The sequence below is a fragment of the Poecilia reticulata genome, linkage group LG19 (assembly GCF_000633615.1).
Source record: "Poecilia reticulata strain Guanapo linkage group LG19, Guppy_female_1.0+MT, whole genome shotgun sequence".
NCBI classification, from domain to species: domain Eukaryota; kingdom Metazoa; phylum Chordata; class Actinopteri; order Cyprinodontiformes; family Poeciliidae; genus Poecilia; species Poecilia reticulata.
In genome coordinates this window covers 11,463,057-11,480,674 of record NC_024349.1, presented here as the reverse complement: position 1 = coordinate 11,480,674, position 17,618 = coordinate 11,463,057, and the positions used below count along the sequence as shown (strand labels likewise).

At 41.4% G+C, this 17,618-nt stretch overlaps 3 protein-coding genes across 11 annotated transcripts in view; 1 reads left to right on the top strand and 2 right to left on the bottom strand.

The window, feature by feature from the left end:
- Positions 1–569, top strand: part of LOC108167262 (aspartate, glycine, lysine and serine-rich protein-like) — a 2,070-nt gene extending 1,501 nt beyond the window's left edge. The window contains exon 3 of the mRNA XM_017310695.1: positions 6–569. Within this exon, the coding sequence (XP_017166184.1) occupies positions 6–468 (463 nt within the window). The 3' untranslated portion in view covers positions 469–569. The remainder of the gene's footprint in view (positions 1–5) is intronic.
- Positions 570–815: 246 nt separating this feature from the next.
- On the bottom strand, positions 816–9,160 carry mxra7 (matrix-remodelling associated 7). 5 transcript variants are annotated; one of them, XM_008436996.2, is made up of 5 exons: positions 8,754–9,155; positions 7,134–7,223; positions 7,001–7,034; positions 6,781–6,889; positions 816–1,540 (listed from the first exon to the last, which is right to left on the bottom strand). In XM_008436996.2, the coding sequence occupies exons 1-5, from the start codon at positions 9,012–9,014 to the stop codon at positions 1,426–1,428; spliced, it is 609 nt and encodes a 202-aa protein (XP_008435218.1). In that variant the 5' UTR covers positions 9,015–9,155; the 3' UTR covers positions 816–1,425. The 5 variants fall into 5 exon arrangements, with proteins under 5 accessions (XP_008435218.1, XP_008435216.1, XP_008435215.1 ...); XM_008436995.2 differs by adding an exon at positions 4,896–4,953 and having other exon boundaries at positions 1,453–1,540; positions 7,001–7,223; positions 8,754–9,160; XM_008436994.2 differs by having other exon boundaries at positions 7,001–7,217; positions 8,754–9,158.
- Positions 9,161–11,802: 2,642 nt separating this feature from the next.
- srsf2a (serine and arginine rich splicing factor 2a) lies at positions 11,803–15,377 on the bottom strand. Of its 5 annotated transcripts, XR_536316.2 has the most exons (4): positions 14,802–15,376; positions 13,704–14,082; positions 12,723–12,810; positions 11,803–12,259 (listed from the first exon to the last, which is right to left on the bottom strand). XR_536316.2 is itself a non-coding variant. In XM_008436991.2 (3 exons), the coding sequence occupies exons 1-2, from the start codon at positions 15,155–15,157 to the stop codon at positions 13,728–13,730; spliced, it is 711 nt and encodes a 236-aa protein (XP_008435213.1). In that variant the 5' UTR covers positions 15,158–15,376; the 3' UTR covers positions 11,803–12,810; positions 13,704–13,727. The 5 variants fall into 5 exon arrangements, 3 of the variants coding, with proteins under 3 accessions (XP_008435213.1, XP_017166471.1, XP_017166470.1); XR_001777672.1 differs by having other exon boundaries at positions 12,723–14,082; XM_008436991.2 differs by having other exon boundaries at positions 11,803–12,810.
- Between the last annotated feature and the right edge of the window lie 2,241 nt (positions 15,378–17,618).

Here is a 17,618-nt window from a genome sequence, read left to right as displayed (position 1 = left end):
CTCAGGCGGAGCACAAGGACACTCGGGAGGCAGAGTCTCAGGCGGAGCACAAGGACACTCGGGAGGCAGAGTCTCAGGCGGAGCACAAGGACACTTGGGAGGCAGAGTCTCAGGCGGAGCACAGGGAAACTCAGAAGGCAGAGTCTCAGGTGGAGCACAGGGAAACTCGGGAGGCAGAAGCTCGGACAGAGCACAGGGGGCACTAGGAAACTCGGACAGAGCAGAAGGGGCACTAGGAAGCTTGGACGGAGCAGAGGGGGCACTAGGAAGCTCGGACGGAGCACAGGGAAACTAAGGCTCGTCCGCAAACTCGGGAAGCTCGGGAGGGGCGGGGGCTGCTCACCAGCAGCGGGCACGGGGAACGCTGGACGCTGCTCACCAGCAGCAGGCACGGGGAACGCTGGACGCTGCTCACCAGCAGCAGGCACGGGGAACGCTGGACGCTGCTTACCAGCAGTGGGCAGGTGACACTGGGGCCGGAGACAGACGCCGCCTCGGCGCGGGGACCGGAGGCAGCGGGGACTGACGCCGCCTCGGCGCGGGGACCAGAGGCAGCGGTGACGGCTTGGCCCAGGACCTCCGGCGGCTCAGGGCAGCGGTGACGGTGTGGCCCCACTCCGGGCGGGAGGATCGCCAGCCGTGATCCCCACAGCAGAGCTCCGCCACTGAAGTCCTCCAGCGGGACTGCTCCAAAGCACCGCCAAGGGGCTCCACCGTCTAAGCCGCATCATGCGTCTCTCACCTTCTGGTTGGTCGGATCCTACTGTCACGATTTGGGTGGTTGGAAGGTGAGGGAGGACGCAGGCAGACCCAGGTTGAAGTGATGAATAATGGTTTTAATAATGAAATAGTCCACAGAACTGAAMAACGGGGAACAAGACGTTACACCACGAGGATCCGACAAGAGACAAAGAYAACAGGTGGGGCTACATACACTGGGAGGGTAATCAAAGAAACGAGACACAGCTGGGATCAAACAGGGAAGACAGACTCACTGGGGAACAGGCTAATAAACACAGAAAAACCTCAAAATAAATACACAGAAAWCACAGATCACAACACAAACAAGTGTGGCAGAAGCAACAAAGGCAGGAATTTAATTAAATAAACAGGAAATCAACAGCAGCAGTTTTCCTAGAAACAGCTTGGACTGAAACTGAATAGGCATACACAAATTTATACAACGTTCTGGTTTATTGTGCAACAGTTTGAAAGTTAAACTCATAGAACTAATAGAAACAATGCTCCATTGTGTTTTTCATAATTATCTGATCAGTGCAGGTGTGCGAGTGTGTTTAATACAAGTTAAAAACGATAAGCAGTTGTTGTTGGAACGGACAGCCGTGTTAAATACTGCAGGGAAATTAAATAACATATTTGGAGTCCTGAATAAGTCTTTGGAGCAGATCAGGTTGCGGAGGAGTCTCAGATGGAGTAGAGTCTGAGCTGCTCCTCCAAGTCTCCTTCAGACATGTCCCCGAATGTCTCCTTGTTGTCTTTCAGCAGCTGGAAAATGGCGGCCAGCTGCTCCCGCTGCACCCTGGGGGGGGGGAGGAACAGACACAGAATAAAATGTTCAGAAAGTTTTCTCCAGGTACGTAATAAATACACTTTCTAATAAATAGGAGATTCTGCACAAGGATTTCTTTGTATCTGGTCTGGAAAATTTGGGCCTAGTTCTCCAAATGCAGAAAAAAATAACAGAATCTATATTTGAAGAAAACATGTACCACTGCAATATACAGCGTCTTGCAAAAGGACGTTCACATTTTGTTGCATTACAGTCACACATCTYCATTTATTTTATTGAGATTTTTGTGACACACCAACCCAGAATTATGTAATCTTAATGAAAAAGTGATAAATGGTTTTAAGATGCTATTACAAATGAATAACCTAAATTACAATCTTAAACAAAATAAAGCAGCTACTTTCAGAAAGGCAGACCTTTCATTGTAGCCATTCAATGAAAGGCAGACCATTAATCAGAGAGGAATCATTTTAGCTCAGGAGGAGCTGCAGAGATCCACTGTCATGACGTTTTGCTGGACGATAAATTGTCCCAGAAATTATTGCGACAAACAATTATATTTTGATTTTGTTTTTCAAGTAATATCATATAATGGCATAGTCATGTAAGTACATCCTCTCAATAAACTTTAATTTTTAATGAACATTAAAACCGRAACTGGAATACATTTTAAATATCCAAAATAAATTAACAAAACACCTRAAGCAACAGATAAAATGGAGACTTTTGTCATCTAATGTAAAGAGAGAGATACAAGAAAAACAAATCAACATGCAAATGGAAATGATCAGACTCATTTTATGCGATTCATTGATTTATTGCTTACTACAATACTGATTGGGTAAGAAAACATGTTTATTGGACATAACGCTCCAGCTTTGGAGATGGTACAGACKGAACCCAACAGGCTTGCAGCTGTAATTGCAGCAAATGATGTTCTCCAAAGTCTTAATTCAAGGGCTGCTGAATAAAAAAGCACTCCACACTTTTCAGATTTTTATTCCTAAAGGATTTTGATGTAGGATTTGAGAATATTACACTTTGAGAATATTTCGGCTGTTCTAAATGTGTGTTATATTTTGTGAATGTTATCTTTACTTGTTGAAGTGAAGTTTGAGTACCGCTATAGGTGAGTGTTGATTTTGGAAAATCACTCTGTTCATATTGACACACTGGAATCTCAGAGGTGCTTCAAGTTTACAGCTGACTAAATGAGAGATAAACATTTACTCAGATTTAGTAGCAGACAAGCCTGATTTCAAATGTAYATCATTAAAATACTTTAAGTAAATGTTCAGGTTTTGCAAACTACTTAAAAAAAGTACAAAGTACAGACACATCGTACTCAATTATAGTGGCATGAGTAAATGTCTCATGTTACCTTCTGGTTTTATATATGAACAGTCTTTAAAGCAGAACAGATTGAAATTTTTTAAAGCAAATGTTCAGAAATAACTCCTTGTTTGGAAACTGTGTGATAACCTACTGAGAAATGACGTAATTAAACTAAATCCTATCAACATTTTAAGTGGGTGGTGCAAACTGTGCACCACCCACTACATCTAATGATATATTAYAACATGTCTTCAGACATGTTGGGCCGCACAGTGGCGCAGTTGGTAGAGCKGTTGCCTTGCAGCAAGAAGGTTCTGGGTTTGATTCTCGGCCCGGGTCTTTCTGCATGGAGTTTGCATGTTCTCCMTGTGCATGYGTGTGTTTTCTCCGGGTACTCCGGTTTCCTCCCACAGTCCAAAAACATGACTGTCAGGTTAATTGGTCTGTCTAAATTGCCCCTAGTGTGTGTGCATGATTGTTTGTCCTGTGACAGACTGGCAACCTGTCCAGGATGAACCCTGCCTCTCACCCGGAGCGTTAGCTGGAGATAGGCACCAGCAACCCTCCCGACCCCACTGAGGGACAAGGGTGTATTGGAAATGGATGGGGTCTTCAGAGCAGTGTTACTGGATCAATTCAAGCAGATGGGAAATGGGAAAGCAGCCTGACTAAACAAAGCCGACTCGTCTAGCTGCTTGGCTAATCAGTGAAAATTAGTCAGCTGAAATCAGTGATAACTCATATTATTAAATCTTCACCTATTAGACCCAMATTCTGCTTCCAGCCTCGCTGATCGGGGCAAGATGCAGTAAAAAGCTAATTTATTAGAAAAATTCAACTCAGAAAGTAAAACTTGTAATGTATTGTACACTTCACTGTATACAAAGTGATTTTATTCAGGGCTTTATTTCTGTTGAATTTATAGCGTATGACAGTGACTCCCAAAGTGTGGGGCGCCCCCCCCCCCCCCCCCCCTAGTGGGGGAGCAGTGTCATTGCAGGGGAAGCTTTTTGGATGAATGGGGAAAAAAAAGTTACACAAAAGTGTTTCACACTGTAAAGATGGTTTGTAGTGTGTTTTGTTGCAACCTGAAGTGTGAAATAAACTTCAGTGGAGTTTGAAAACAAAATATGTGTATAGGTTTATGTCTGAGGGCTGCACAGTGGGGCAGTTGGTAGAGCTGTTGCCTTGCAGCAAGAAGGTTCTGGGTTCGATTCCCGGCACCGGTATTTCTGCATGGAGTTTGCATGTTCTCCCTGTGCATGCGTGGGTTTTCTCCGGGTACCCTGGTTTCCTCCCACAGTCCAAAAACATGACTGTTAGGTTAATTGGCTTCTCCAAATTGCCCCTAGATGCGAGTGTGTGTGTGCATGGTTGTTTGTCCTGTGTGTCTCTGTGTTGCCCTGCAACAGACTGGTGACCTATCCAGGGTGACCCCGCCTCTCGCCCGGAACGTTAGCTGGAGATAGGACAAGGGTGYAAAGAAAATGGATGGATGGGTTTATGTCTGGTTGAACGATGTGTGTGCCCAGTTGATTATTCTTTTCTTTTTTGGTGGGGATTTTATTGTAAACCATTTTAATCAATATTAAGAGAAATATACTTGCAATRTATAACACTATTTGGAATKAATTTTCATTCATTTTCTGAATTACTGAAATAAAAATGAACTTTCCAATGTTATTCTGCTTCTGCATTTAACTGGAGAGCYCCAAAAAGCCAAGGTGTCGTGACACTCTAACCCCCTCTTGTGGCGGAACAAAGAAAACCCCAACAAGGGAAGCAATCAACACCTGCTGAGGCACACCTGTGGACCACACTTCTAATGGAGGAAAACAGGAGGAAGACGTGGGATCAGATAAGCAACACTGTCACACCAGTCGCTTCATGGCCACATGAGGATGAAGAGCCGCTGAGGTAAACATCACTGCTGAGGTCAAGATTGGCTAATTGCTAATTAGCAGTTTTCACCCACTGGCCAGAAAGGGACTCTTTTAGGACAACGAGGTGAGGAGAACTCATACTTTACCACATATCTGCTCCTYTTTCAGCTTAACAGACACTTAACGTCTGCGTCGCTTTTACTCCTGCAATGATAAGAGCAGGATATGCAGATATGCTTCAGACAAAGAAAAAAGTCCCAMCAACTTTGGCGTTTTTTTTCGAGCAGCGCTTTAACACTTGGATTTGTTTCTTTAAATCTCCTGTTATTCGTCCGTCAGACAGCTAATGGTGCTTAGCAGAGGCTCAGTCTGACCTTTACTTTCTTGCCCGTCTAAAGCTGAGCCCAGACAAACGTGCACTGTCCAGAGTCACACGTGAAGCAGCAAAATAGAAGATGGCTGCAGTGCTGATGTTGGCGATAATAATAGATCTGACCATATGGACTTTTAATGGAAAGTTTYATTGCATCTTTTTGTTTGGTTTCAGTGTATTTGAGTAGGGTTCATACAGATATGTTTTAGGCTGGGACTATTTTTTTTAAACTCTTGTAACAGATCAGTTATCAGAACTAGTGATGGGCTGTCGAGTCGTACACAAAAGTACAAAACTCAACAGAGAGAAAACATCTGACAGGTCAAATATTCACACCTTTTGGTCTCTTTATCCACCTTAATCTTGTCAAATGTTGCTACAGGACTGATTGTAGGGGAAACTTTTGGTGAGAGAGCACAAGTTGCAATAAAGCAATTAGTTTTATACAAGTAAAAAGTGTGTAATTTCATTTTTTTTTTTTTTTTTCAACTTTTCTGCTTTATGCAAGGCTGAAGCCACAAGTTATGCCAGTGCTTATAGGTTAACTTGTGGGTAGAGCAGATGTGTGTTGAATCAGAATCAACTTTATTATTAGCAATTTGACTTTGTTCAGTTTCTATCCATCCATTATCTTCTGTTTTCCTTAGGTAGCCCAAGGCGTTCCCAGGCCAGATGAGGAATTAYACAAACAAGGACAGAAAATATTACATTGGAAGTTACTATTAAAACTGGCATGTTTGCCTCAATCAATTTGTCAACAAATRGTCCAGGGAGGAATATTTTTCGTGGTTGGTTCAAGAAGAATTGCCTTCTGAAAAAGAATGTGAGCTATGATGTTCAGTATCAGAAATAAAGAGTAAAGCASTGTTTGTATTTTATGATGCATAGCTTGTAATCCAACAGTGGTTCACTAAACCCCTAAGACAWTGGTTCTCAATCCTGAGGGCCCACTGGCCTCACCTGCATGACTGAAAAAACCAACCCGGTCTCGCAAACACAAAGAGCCAGTGTATGCGTCTCTCCAGACAATAACACCAGAGCACAACACCGGTGTGAGGCGAATAAAAAATATGCCCAACCTCATTAAAGAAAACACGACAAACTTTATGACCGTGTCAGAAAAAGCTCTGATGTGCCGCAGGAGTTTTAAGCATCTGATTTATATTAACAAAGTTGGAGAAGCTGCTAAAAATGAGAGTATGCTTAGATGCTAATATTCATAACRGAAAGCTATTTCTTCAGCTCAATCTTTCAAAGATAAACACACACAGTTGTGATTACATTATCCTGTTTAAGTTGTAGAAGTTCAGGTTCCCACGTGTCTCATCTGAATTTGCTCTGTTTGCTTAAATCAAGAGTATGCAACGCCAGTCCTCGAGATCCACTGTCCTGCTACTTTTGGTAGCATCCCAGATCCAACATAACAGAATGAAAAGTCTACATTACACCTTTTAATCTGCTCATTCACTATTTATTTGATTCAGATGTATTGGAGCAGGAATGAATCCAAAAGTTGCAGGACAATGGCACTTGAGGACTGGAAMTGCAGATCTCTGGTTTACATGTAATTAGGCTGTTTATCCACAAAGCATCATGGGTCATATAAGAAAAGTGTATATTCTTCTAAAAGTTTTTCCCGGTTTGTGTTTTTCACTAACCTCTGCTCGTCTGCCAGCTCTTCTTTGGACATCATCACCTCTAAATGGTGCGATCGTGCCTTTCCAGGAACATACTTCAAGGAATTATTTGCATCCGATTCCACTTTCGCTGTTCAAGCAGAAAACGAGTACATGCTGATGAAACAGAAATAAATCCTGCCTGCCTGTTTGGTAACATTAAAATGAGAATRTAGCAAGAATTTCAGGTGAAAATGCTTACCGTTGTCCCCTGGGCTCTCTGTGGCTCCTTCAGTCTGGGGATAAGAGAAAGCACACTTTAGGAGCTCTGTATCAGAGAGCCCAATGAAAGACCTGCGGCCCATCGCTGACGAGACCTCGGACGATGAGTCTACCTCTAAACTGGGGACAGAAAGGCTCGATGTGGAGGAAGAGGACTCGACTGCTGCACCGCCTTCTGCGTGAAAGTGGGGGTGCCCCTGCTCCTGTCAGAGAATTATTACGTCAGAAATGACCTACCTCTTAAATTCATCAGTGACACTTTCTGCTTGTTCTTTGCATCTGATCCAGGTGGCTAAGTTTGAAAAGGTTCTTAAAGTATGCAAGTTGTTACACTGAGAGTTTCAGGTGGCATTTTGTGGCTATTTCTGAATGRTAAGCACAAATCGGAGACGGCCTCTGTGGAAGTTAAGGTATCCCCACAGGTGTTACCTTTCTAAATGAGGAAACTAAACAAAATACATCAGTCTGTAAGTCTGATGGATATGTTRCCTTTCTATTGTACTGTCCTGTTGCACAGTTCAAATAAAACCAACCATTTTTAATATGAGATGCTCGGAACTGTTGTTTTTTGTTGCAAAAATGATTTAAAATAAAAATGTTTTCCATGTAGTTCCTCTGGATGCTGTGGATTATTAAAAACATTTAAACCAATATTATAGAAGTAATCAGGATTGCGGTTTGTWCAGATYCAGCTTCCTTCCCTATCGCACATGAGTGYATGWCTGGGACTGACTGAATGCAGTTTTAGTGTAGAGCACTTTGATTGGCTAGCACGACTAGAAAACACTACAYAAATTCAGTTCATGTATTTATCAATGTTAAGTCTTCTATAAATATTTGTACATTAATAAAAACATGTCACCCTTCTGAAAAGTGCGTCTATACTGTATATCCACTCAGTACTTGGTCAGGGCTCCATTTGGATGAATGAATGCATCAATTAGAACAGCCAAGATGCCTCTGACGACKTCCCTGGTTTGCTTGACACAAAAACTCTGACAGTTGCAGAACATGACCTGGATACATCTGTGTTTGGTGGCTCTTGAGTCCCCGACTTCAGCTGCAGTTCACACCTAGTAAATCTCAATACTCTTGAATGGGCTTTGCTTCATATTCCTCTCACACAGCTTTTTTTCTTCCACACAACTTCCCATAAAATATAAAAAAAGTGACTTCTTTATCATTTTTGTTTTAGCTTAGTCTCCTACCATAGTGTCATATCACCCATCTCGATTCATGATTGTGTATGCCATTAACATGAGTTTTTATTAGTTGCTAGACTTCATTATGAAAATAGGCAGAAATAAAGATGCGGATTTACAAAAGATGTGGACTGCTGGAGCCAGTTTGGGTGTCCTTTCCATTACAAAAGAATTATTCTAATGCAAACTACAATAAATTAACAAGTAGTCCTATACCTGAATTGGTGCATGGTAAGTTGTTCGCCAAAAATTACTATAACTTTTTAATTTTAAAAAATGTAAATATTGTGTGTGTAAAATAAATATTCCAAAATTAGTCACAAAAAGAAACATCTATTCAATAATATTCTAATGTCCTAAGTTGCTTCTATACATTGCGCTTTAGTTTAGTTTATTTGTGGATCTATTAAAGCAGCCCAGAGCTCCTMCGGGCTGTTGTACATCCAGACACTGTCTTGAGTACTTAAAACAGATTAAGGGGGAATTACGCAAAACAAAACATTTTCCTGCAGCATTGCMAGACCTACTCACAGATTTCACTACATCCCAGTGGTCGTGTGAGCTCCCACTGATCTCACTCCAGTTGTCGGCTTCCGTCTTCCTCCCCTGCCCGGCTACATGGCCGTTCAGCTTCGCCTCGGACGTCGCTGACCCTCCGTCTCCTCTCTGGCCGAAGTAACTGCGCGCATTCGCGAAGTCCGCCGCGGGCGATGAGCCTTTGAGCAGCGACGTCGCGACCACCATGGCGAGCAGCGTGAAAATGATCGCGGCCAATACGAGAGTTGCCTCCATTCTTGTGATTCTTGTTGCGTCGCCGCCCCGGCGTCCACTCACTCGGCCATCCCGCTTGCTAGCGATAATCCCCCACCGTCAAACATCAACGGCAACGGCCGCAGTTTATCGGATACGGGACAATCTCCCAATCTTCTCTCGGACCAGAACGTCACATCCTCTTTTTGCACCCCGCCCTCTCCGTCGGCGGACTACGGGCGGTTGGACCGGGCAGTTGGACTGGCACGAAGCAGTGCAACGTGCTCGGCTCTGCGTCTGCAGATAATCCCATCAGCAGGACAAACTGGCGGACCCAAATGGTTTCTGACAGAACCCGTGTACTGGAGGTGTAGGCTGATAAAGTAAAGCTGTCAGCTGAAGGGAAAACATTCCTTACCTTCTAGTCAACACCTGAAGTTAAAGGAGGATACCGGGAAATACACCATCAGGGTAGATATCATGACTAGGCTACCAGAATAAATGTGCTGCTGAAGCAGCTTTGACCCATTGACATTTTGAGGTGTGCTGCAACTTTTAAATCTTGTGAGTTGTATTCTTGCACCTCGATGGAACGGATTTGATTATCCTGTAACATCCCACAGAGGCTTTGATTGGATTGAGATGTGGGGGGAGTTGGAGGTCAAGTCAACACCTTGAACCTGTTGTTGTGCTTCCTCACAAAACAGAAAAGCAATACCAAACAACCTTACATTATGGCGGAGTACACTGTCCGGATGCAAGAGGCAGCAGTCCTTAGGCCGAATCCACAGGTAGACGGAAATCTGAGAAAACAAATACGCTTTGTCCATTGTTTTCACCGCAACACATATTTTTAAGTCAGCAAATGTATCTTTTTATAAACCCTGGAGACATTTTTTCAGCAAAGCAACCCAGAAGTTCACATCAGCAGGTGTATAAAGGGAGGTGCTGTGTCACTTTTCTCCAGTAAAAAGAAAACACCTCTTGTTGTACCACTTTTGAAGAGACTTTAAACATCAGGAACCATATAATGGAACATTTTAGATTATTTTAGAAAACCCTAACTATAACCACTCTGTGCCTAGTTTGGGCCGACACAATCAGATTCAAATAAAGTCTGCATTCTGGTTCAGGCAAATTCATACTCAGTCTTAATCAGATTCAGGTTGAAAAAATGCTGAATTGTTTCCCGTTCAAGCCAATTACAGTTGATTCCAACAAAATCAGATTCACATTTATTCCAGTTTAGGCCAATTAATTCTATTTTAATGCAATTGCAAGTCAATGACAATATGATTTCTACCTCGTTGAACAGTTTACATCCAGGACAGCTACGTATCACAATGCCACACACTGAAACCATATATATCAGTTTCTACATCTAGGCTTTTGCATTTTTGCTTACGGTAAAATTATTGCAGACAAATTAACATTTTCTTACAGTGGAAAATGTTGCAACACAAAGAATTAGCATTTAAGAACCACAGTATTTGCATTGTCCATACCTTTAGGACTACATCTAGAGTAGAGTATACTTTGAAGCACCCACTTATGGTTCTAATTGATTTATAGAATGTGACTACATATCACAACATATTTTTTGTATTTAATTTTCTATAAAATTAACATTTTGTTGTAACTTGAGTATTTTTTAATTGACAATGAAAATTGGTGCCTCACCAATTCAAGTCACCTCAGATTGCTTCACTTTAGGCTCAATGCTTTCAAGTTTGATAATTTTAACAAAAGCTGCATCAAATCTTCTTAGTGAAATTTAGGTTAGATTTGGTGAAATTGTAGCTTATAAATCTAGCTACATATCTCACCATATAAACCATAAAAAGTCCTTTCTGAACAGGACAGCCAGGATTTAAAAACAGACATAAAACACTGCTGTAATCTTCTACTCTGGTTTGCGAGACAAAAAACATAAAATCCAGCTAAACAGAAAAGTAAATGCAGGACTAAAACTTCCCCTAATAAATGAGATGGTTTATTATTTTACAGCAGCTCAGTTAACTCTGCCAACAGTAAGGCAGTGATATACACAACTTCCTTTCATGAATAAACAGTTAACAGTGGTATTCATTGCTGATTAAACAGTTGAACTCTTTCATGGAAGAAGTTCATGCAGTTTTCCTGTGAGGAAGTCAGTTATGTTTACCAGTTGAATGTACTTCACCTGCCTTTAAATTCCAGCTCTGAAATACAAGTGCATCTCAGTAAGTTAGGATATCACTGAAGTTATTTTTTAAAATCAGTATTCATGATTAAAAAAGCAACACAGTAGAAGTACTGACACTTCCAGACTGTTTGTGCCAAGTTGTCAAGTCTTTATTGCAGCCTTCAGCAGAGTTGGGTTTGGTGTCTCATCTTATAATTTTTTTTTATTTTCATGTCGGGGTGAATTTGGAGGCCAATTAAGCAGATGCTGTGGTGTTAAAATCAGGCATCGATACATCTGGCATTTACATATAACTCGTCAGCAGAGGACAGCATGTAGCGTTTCAAAACTTTCAAATGGATGTACTGACTCAAAAGTACTACAAAGTTTTGTAGACCTGCACTGATTTTGGACTTCAGAAAACACAAATGAGCAACACATCAGAGGCTTCAACCATCTTGGATCCTATGCCTCCCCCACTCTTCCTCAAGACTCTAGGAAACCAATTTAAAAATGAAATGTTGGGGAGAGACTTACTGTTCTATATTTAAGTCTTATGGACATTGCAAATTACATGTAACTAGTACTTTATACAAGCAAAAATATGCCGAGAATCATTCATATTTAACAAGCTACACTAAAAGACATTGAGGACAAAGTTAGACATTAAATTCCAACAAAAACCTTTATTGGCATTCATTTGATGCAGTTACAAGACATTTGAGGTACACAGAATGCGATTCAAAAGATTTCATAAGAAGCTATTAACTGCCCCTTAACCCTTCTCTTAGCGTCCCACTGGGCTAGTTTTTCAAAGCAAGCAAGACCAATTCAGTGGATAAACCACAGAAGGAAGGCTGACGTTGGGACACAGAAGAGAAGGAAGGGTAAAGAGGATAGAAGACAATATGTACAGCACATGTAGGGAAGTAGAGGTCACAGACAGGAGAGGATGGATGATCTGCCACACCTGTGAGCTTACAAACCGGCAAACGGCAGCGAAGGGTCGAGCCCCGGAACTGCACCGGGCACTCAGCACCGCAACACGCCACACCATGTCACCACCGCACTGCACCGCATCTTAACAGCTAACCAGCATTACTCAACTGCTACACAACTGCGCCTAGTGCACAAAAGATACACAAGAAAGAAGGTTAGAGTCATAGGAAAGCAACTTGAACTAGACAGAAAAAAAAGCAGAAACAAAATGTTGCTGGATTAAGCAAATCACAAATTTAAATGGCTTTTATGTCACTGTACACTAAGCCATTTCCCTCCCCCAGTATGAGTGGCAATACAGCTGTAAATACTGCAAACAAAGAGACATCATTTCCTACATCAACTTTTCAAATAAGTTTCATATTCAAAAATGAACAGAGCCTGCTGAAAATTATATTTTGTTTCAGAGGAATTTATTACAAATTCAATGAAAAAGCCCACCCCAAAAACGGTAAATTAAAAAATACCCCATAAATCCCTTTCAATATACTCAGCTTTACAAATGATGTCAAAGTTACAGAATTTGTCTCAACAGATTACAAAGGAACTTAAACATTTAAAACATTTTAGACCAAGATCCAATTAACCTTTCAGTCTGGATTCAGTGGTAATAGTAGAGTATTCTTGCCAAAAAGTGAGGCTGTTCCGGATGTCCTCAAAGGCTCAATGCAAGATCTGGAAGGAAAAACAGAACTTAAGTCACCAAGAGCAAAAAATAGACGCTGGTATCAATTCCTGAAGCTGATCTGAATATTTATTGCATGATCTCTGTCCTGACAGTTAAGAAATCTGAGGTAAACATTTTACTCAATAACTCACTTCCTTATTTTACATGTTTCCTGGCCCCAATTCTTCCCACACTAGCTCTAACAAGGGTCTTGCACCCGGGCATATTGGGAAAAACAAACCTCGGGGTCGGCTCCCTTTATGTGAGGCGGCGGAAACCACAGGCACAGGTGGATAAACTGCTCAGTGCATCTGCCTGTGAGCCCCGCGAGAACGTACCTCACCACACCACCTCATACACCAATTGACAGCCCGAACCACCGCCATGACGACCTGCTTCATAGCAACCACCGTTGCCTCGGTGACCTGCTCCTTAGCAACTGCAATGGCTCTCAGCAACAGGCAGGTCACATGGGCGGGTCACACACTAACTGCTCTCACACTGCAACACCCCCATCTCCTCCTCCTCTCTTTGCAAACAGGACTCAGCAGCTTGGAGGAAAGAATTCCACATTTAGGTGAACGGTTTGAGTAAGCATCCCACATCCCAACCACCCGCCTCCCACCCCAAACACATCAATACAAATGTGAGCACCCCATTTTTATCATGATGCTTTTTAAACCAAATCTTCTACTGCCTGTGTGTGCTTTAAATTGTCTGGGGAAAAAACAGTTTCAAAATAAGGCACACACAAAGCTAATACTAGACATTTAACAAAGTTCTAACAGCATTCTGCAGTCTTTGCCACTTGCGTGAAGCGTAAAGCCTGCAGAACACAAATGTAAGAAATAAACATTTCAATAGATAAAGAATAAAATAAATCAACCCTTCCCCTGAATACCGTCATATTGCGTCCACATTTGGGTTAAGGCTCTGCTTCGTTGTTTCCTGGTGATTTAGGTCCACTCTTGGACTTAGACCTGGATCGGGACTTTGACCCCCTGTTGGAACCCGGGGTTCGACTCCTCGACTTGGACTTGGAACGGGATTTGGATCTGGAGCGAGACCGTGATCTGGAAGGAGACTTTGACTTGCTCCTCCTCGGCGTTCTGGACTTGGATTTGGACTTCGACTTGGACTTGGACCTGGACCTCGATCTGGACCTGGAGTAGGAACGAGACCTGGAGCGGCTGTAACGGTTACGGCTCCTGGATCGCGAACGGCTTCTGCTCCTGGAGCGGCTGCGGCTTCGTCTGCGACGGCGGGGACTGGTTGAGCGACTGTAGACCACACAAAACAACAAGGAATAAAAAAGTTAAACCAAACAGCAACAGGAAAGCAGCAATGCTGCAATCTGGCAGCTACACCTTTTGTTTGATATTACAAATATACGTCTCTTAGTTTTAGGCGCACAGTTTTACTGTTTTAACCAAACTAATACTGTTATCAGTAAATATTTCGACTTTCTCAACTTTGATATTTGAAGATCTTAAAAATATAATCTTTAGAAATTAACGTGAGCTGGAAACCAAGCATGATATGCTTTTTATACAACCATATCAATGTATTTGGTGAATAAAAAAACAAAAACAAAAAATTATTTTCAGTTAGCTATTGCTGGTATTTTTTTTTATTTTATTTTCTGACAAAGACAAAAAAAATGTTCCATCATAAATGCTACAAGAGTAACTAGTGTTTAAATACAATTTATTAAGATAATCTTGTCCCTGCTCTTTTCCGAAGTAAGGCTTTTTTCTAAGATACAGTTACTATAATAAAAGGAAAATATGACATAAAGCCTAGTATTTCAATATAATATAAATTAATTTAAAATGCTTTGAAGCATGTTTAAAACATTTTATATGCTCTTGATATAATTGTTTTTGTGAACCTACTGAAAAAAAAACTTGGAGCTACGCTGCTCTGAGCTCTGTGACCACGTGCCCATTCGAGCACATGTCCAACAAAAACCTCATGCTACACCTATATTCAAAATTACCTCCTGCTTCTTCGTCCGTAGCCTCCGTACCTGCGAGGTGGAGCCCCTCTTCGGCTGTACATCGAGTCCGGCGGCCGTCCGTAGCGGGCCATCTGAACCCTCAGCTCGCGCCCGTCGAGTAGCGCGCCATCCATGGCGTCCATTGCGTCTTCAGCGTCGCGCTTGTCGAGGAACCGCACGAAGGCGAAACCGCGGCTCTCTTTGGTGTACCGGTCCCGGGGAATGTACACGTCCCCCACCCGACCATACTTCTCAAAAACTCGTCGGAGAGTCTCGGGAGAAGTTCTGTAAGTCAGGTTGTCCACTTTGAGGGAAGTCATCCCTTCGACGTCTGGCGGCGGCCTACCGTAACTCATTTTTCTTGGTCGTTTCCAAGCAACGAAGCGAGGCTGCTAAGACTGAAACTGTGAGGCCTATAACCTAATAAAAATATTTTTGACTTCAAAATGGCAAGAAGGTTAACCTCCGCCAAATCAATCTAAGTTATGAAAATACAACCACTCGGTGGTTGTCTAACCGCGCTGCTTTTCACGTGAAATGGCGGCAGTGAAGCTTCCTTTTCCTTTTTTCTTTGCGCCCGTGTTGGCCTCCTCTGATTGGCTATTTAGCTATCCGCCTCTTTCTGTGTGATTATTACACTGCCCCCTGTTGACTAGGAGTGCATAACATCAACCGTACCGCTTTGTTTTGTATGAAGTAATTTAGTTTAGTTTTTCGATTTTCTTGTATATCCTTTCCTATCCTGTTACTTTATTATTATTTAGTTTTAATGACTACACAACTACAATGGTATTTCATTCCCTAGATGCTTCCTATTTTATACTTAAATAAAATAACTCAAGCCTTTTACTAATACCTGCCATTTGTAGTAAAGTAGATTTAAATGTGGTGAACGATGTTTTAATGAATATTTATACGTTTAGATGTCCTACTTACCAGGTTTACCTAAAAGGCTCCCGTATAGAAGAAATGACCGAGCAAGTTTTGGTTTTTATTGATTTTTGTGAACTTACACTTATAGACCACTAGGTGACAGTGTAGGAATTATTATACTAGATTCCAATGAAGCGGTTTACATGCAAAGAAATTATTAAGATCCAAGATAACTGTTTTTGATTATCTGTCCATTGTAGTGACTTCTAGTCATTAAGGAGTTAGTTATCGAGTTATTCTCAAGAAGTCGATATAATTTTATTAAAGTGTTTTAAACTTTGCCTGTGTGATATGGTCACTGACCTTTATAGGACAAATTAATTATGGTTTTTCAAATCCATTTTAAACCACAAAAGCACATTGGTAAAGACATAAAATGACAATGGAAAGTTGATTGGAAGGAAAAAGTGGGGTAGCAAAAAGGGTATACGTAACAGTCCATAACCGCAGTCTAGATTATGGTTCAAGAACCACTGGAAGCTGTATCCAGGTCATTGGTGTGTAACTGTTGCACCCATATCATTAAGCCAAAATGGCCATCAACTTAATTTCTTTTGATTGACACCCATTTCAATCAATTGTGCTGGTCTACGCTCTTTCCATAACCAATTAAACKTACCATATCCAATTAAATTCACCTCCATATCCAACTAAATTCACCTTGTACTTGATTTACTATGTAAAATTTTAAATATTCAGGGTGTTACCTTCACACAGAGAGATCAAGCTTCTGCATATGCTCCAAAGAATTGAAAAACTGCATCTAATTTAATGCATTTCACAGGCGTATTTAGGGGTGTGGGAATGTTAGGAGGTTGGCCACTCCAGAATCATATGCATTCTCAAAAGCTCCTTTTTTGTTTGTTTGTTTTGTTTTTCAGTTCATGTAAAATGCTGTCAGAAGCTGGACAGTTACTCAGTGGTCCCAGGCCTGAATAGAACCCCATAGTGTACTGTGAAGAGGAAGATGACACCAGACCCAACAATGCTGACAAGATGAAGGTCACTGCAAAAGCACCCTGGGATAATCACCTCCATGCAATGCCCTATTGATGCTGCAATTCTAGCAAACACTGTGGATAAGTATTGAGTGCATATACTCTGTATTACATGGAAATGTCCATGTTTTATTCATCTATAATGATCACACTATGTTACATTTAACATTTTAAGTAAAGATCATCATATCTTTAACAGTGTTCAAATCATGAACTACTGTCCTAAAATAAAAGTAACGTCTAACTCTTGTCCTTGAGAACTATGATCCTGCAACCTTTAGATGCACCCCTTCTACAACATTGCTAATTCAAATAAATGGTTCATTACTTGGTCTCTGTGGAGTTGAGTGACATGATTATGAGGGATTTCACTCATTTGATTCAGGTGTGTTGGAGCAGGCAGACAGGAATTYATGGAGAATAATACCCAAGGTACCTCTAAAAGGTTCTGCGTACTGTCCTCTTAATTGCCCTCTTTTGGATTGACTTAAAGTTTCAACAATCGCTCGTTAATTCATTTGAATTAATTTTTATATTTGGTGTGTTTTTTTTCAGTTGAGAAAACACTTATTCATAGGCGTAGGAAGCGGGGGGAACAGGGGGAACATGTCCCCCCCGGCAGTCAGGAATTCTGCCATGAATATCACTCGTTTATGACATCTTGTTGTCAGCTTATTTTCATATATAGAACGAAATCTTTTTGGTTAAGCTGTTTTAATTCTGGAATAGTCACATGTCCAAAATTTTACTGGTAACTTTGTTTAAAAGTTAGCTAGTCTAGTCACAATGATTTAGAATGAGACTGAAAAAGCAGCGGAATTAGCCTTTTTATTATTTAAAGTGAGCAACACCTGATCATACTCGACCACTTAACTTGAATTTATGT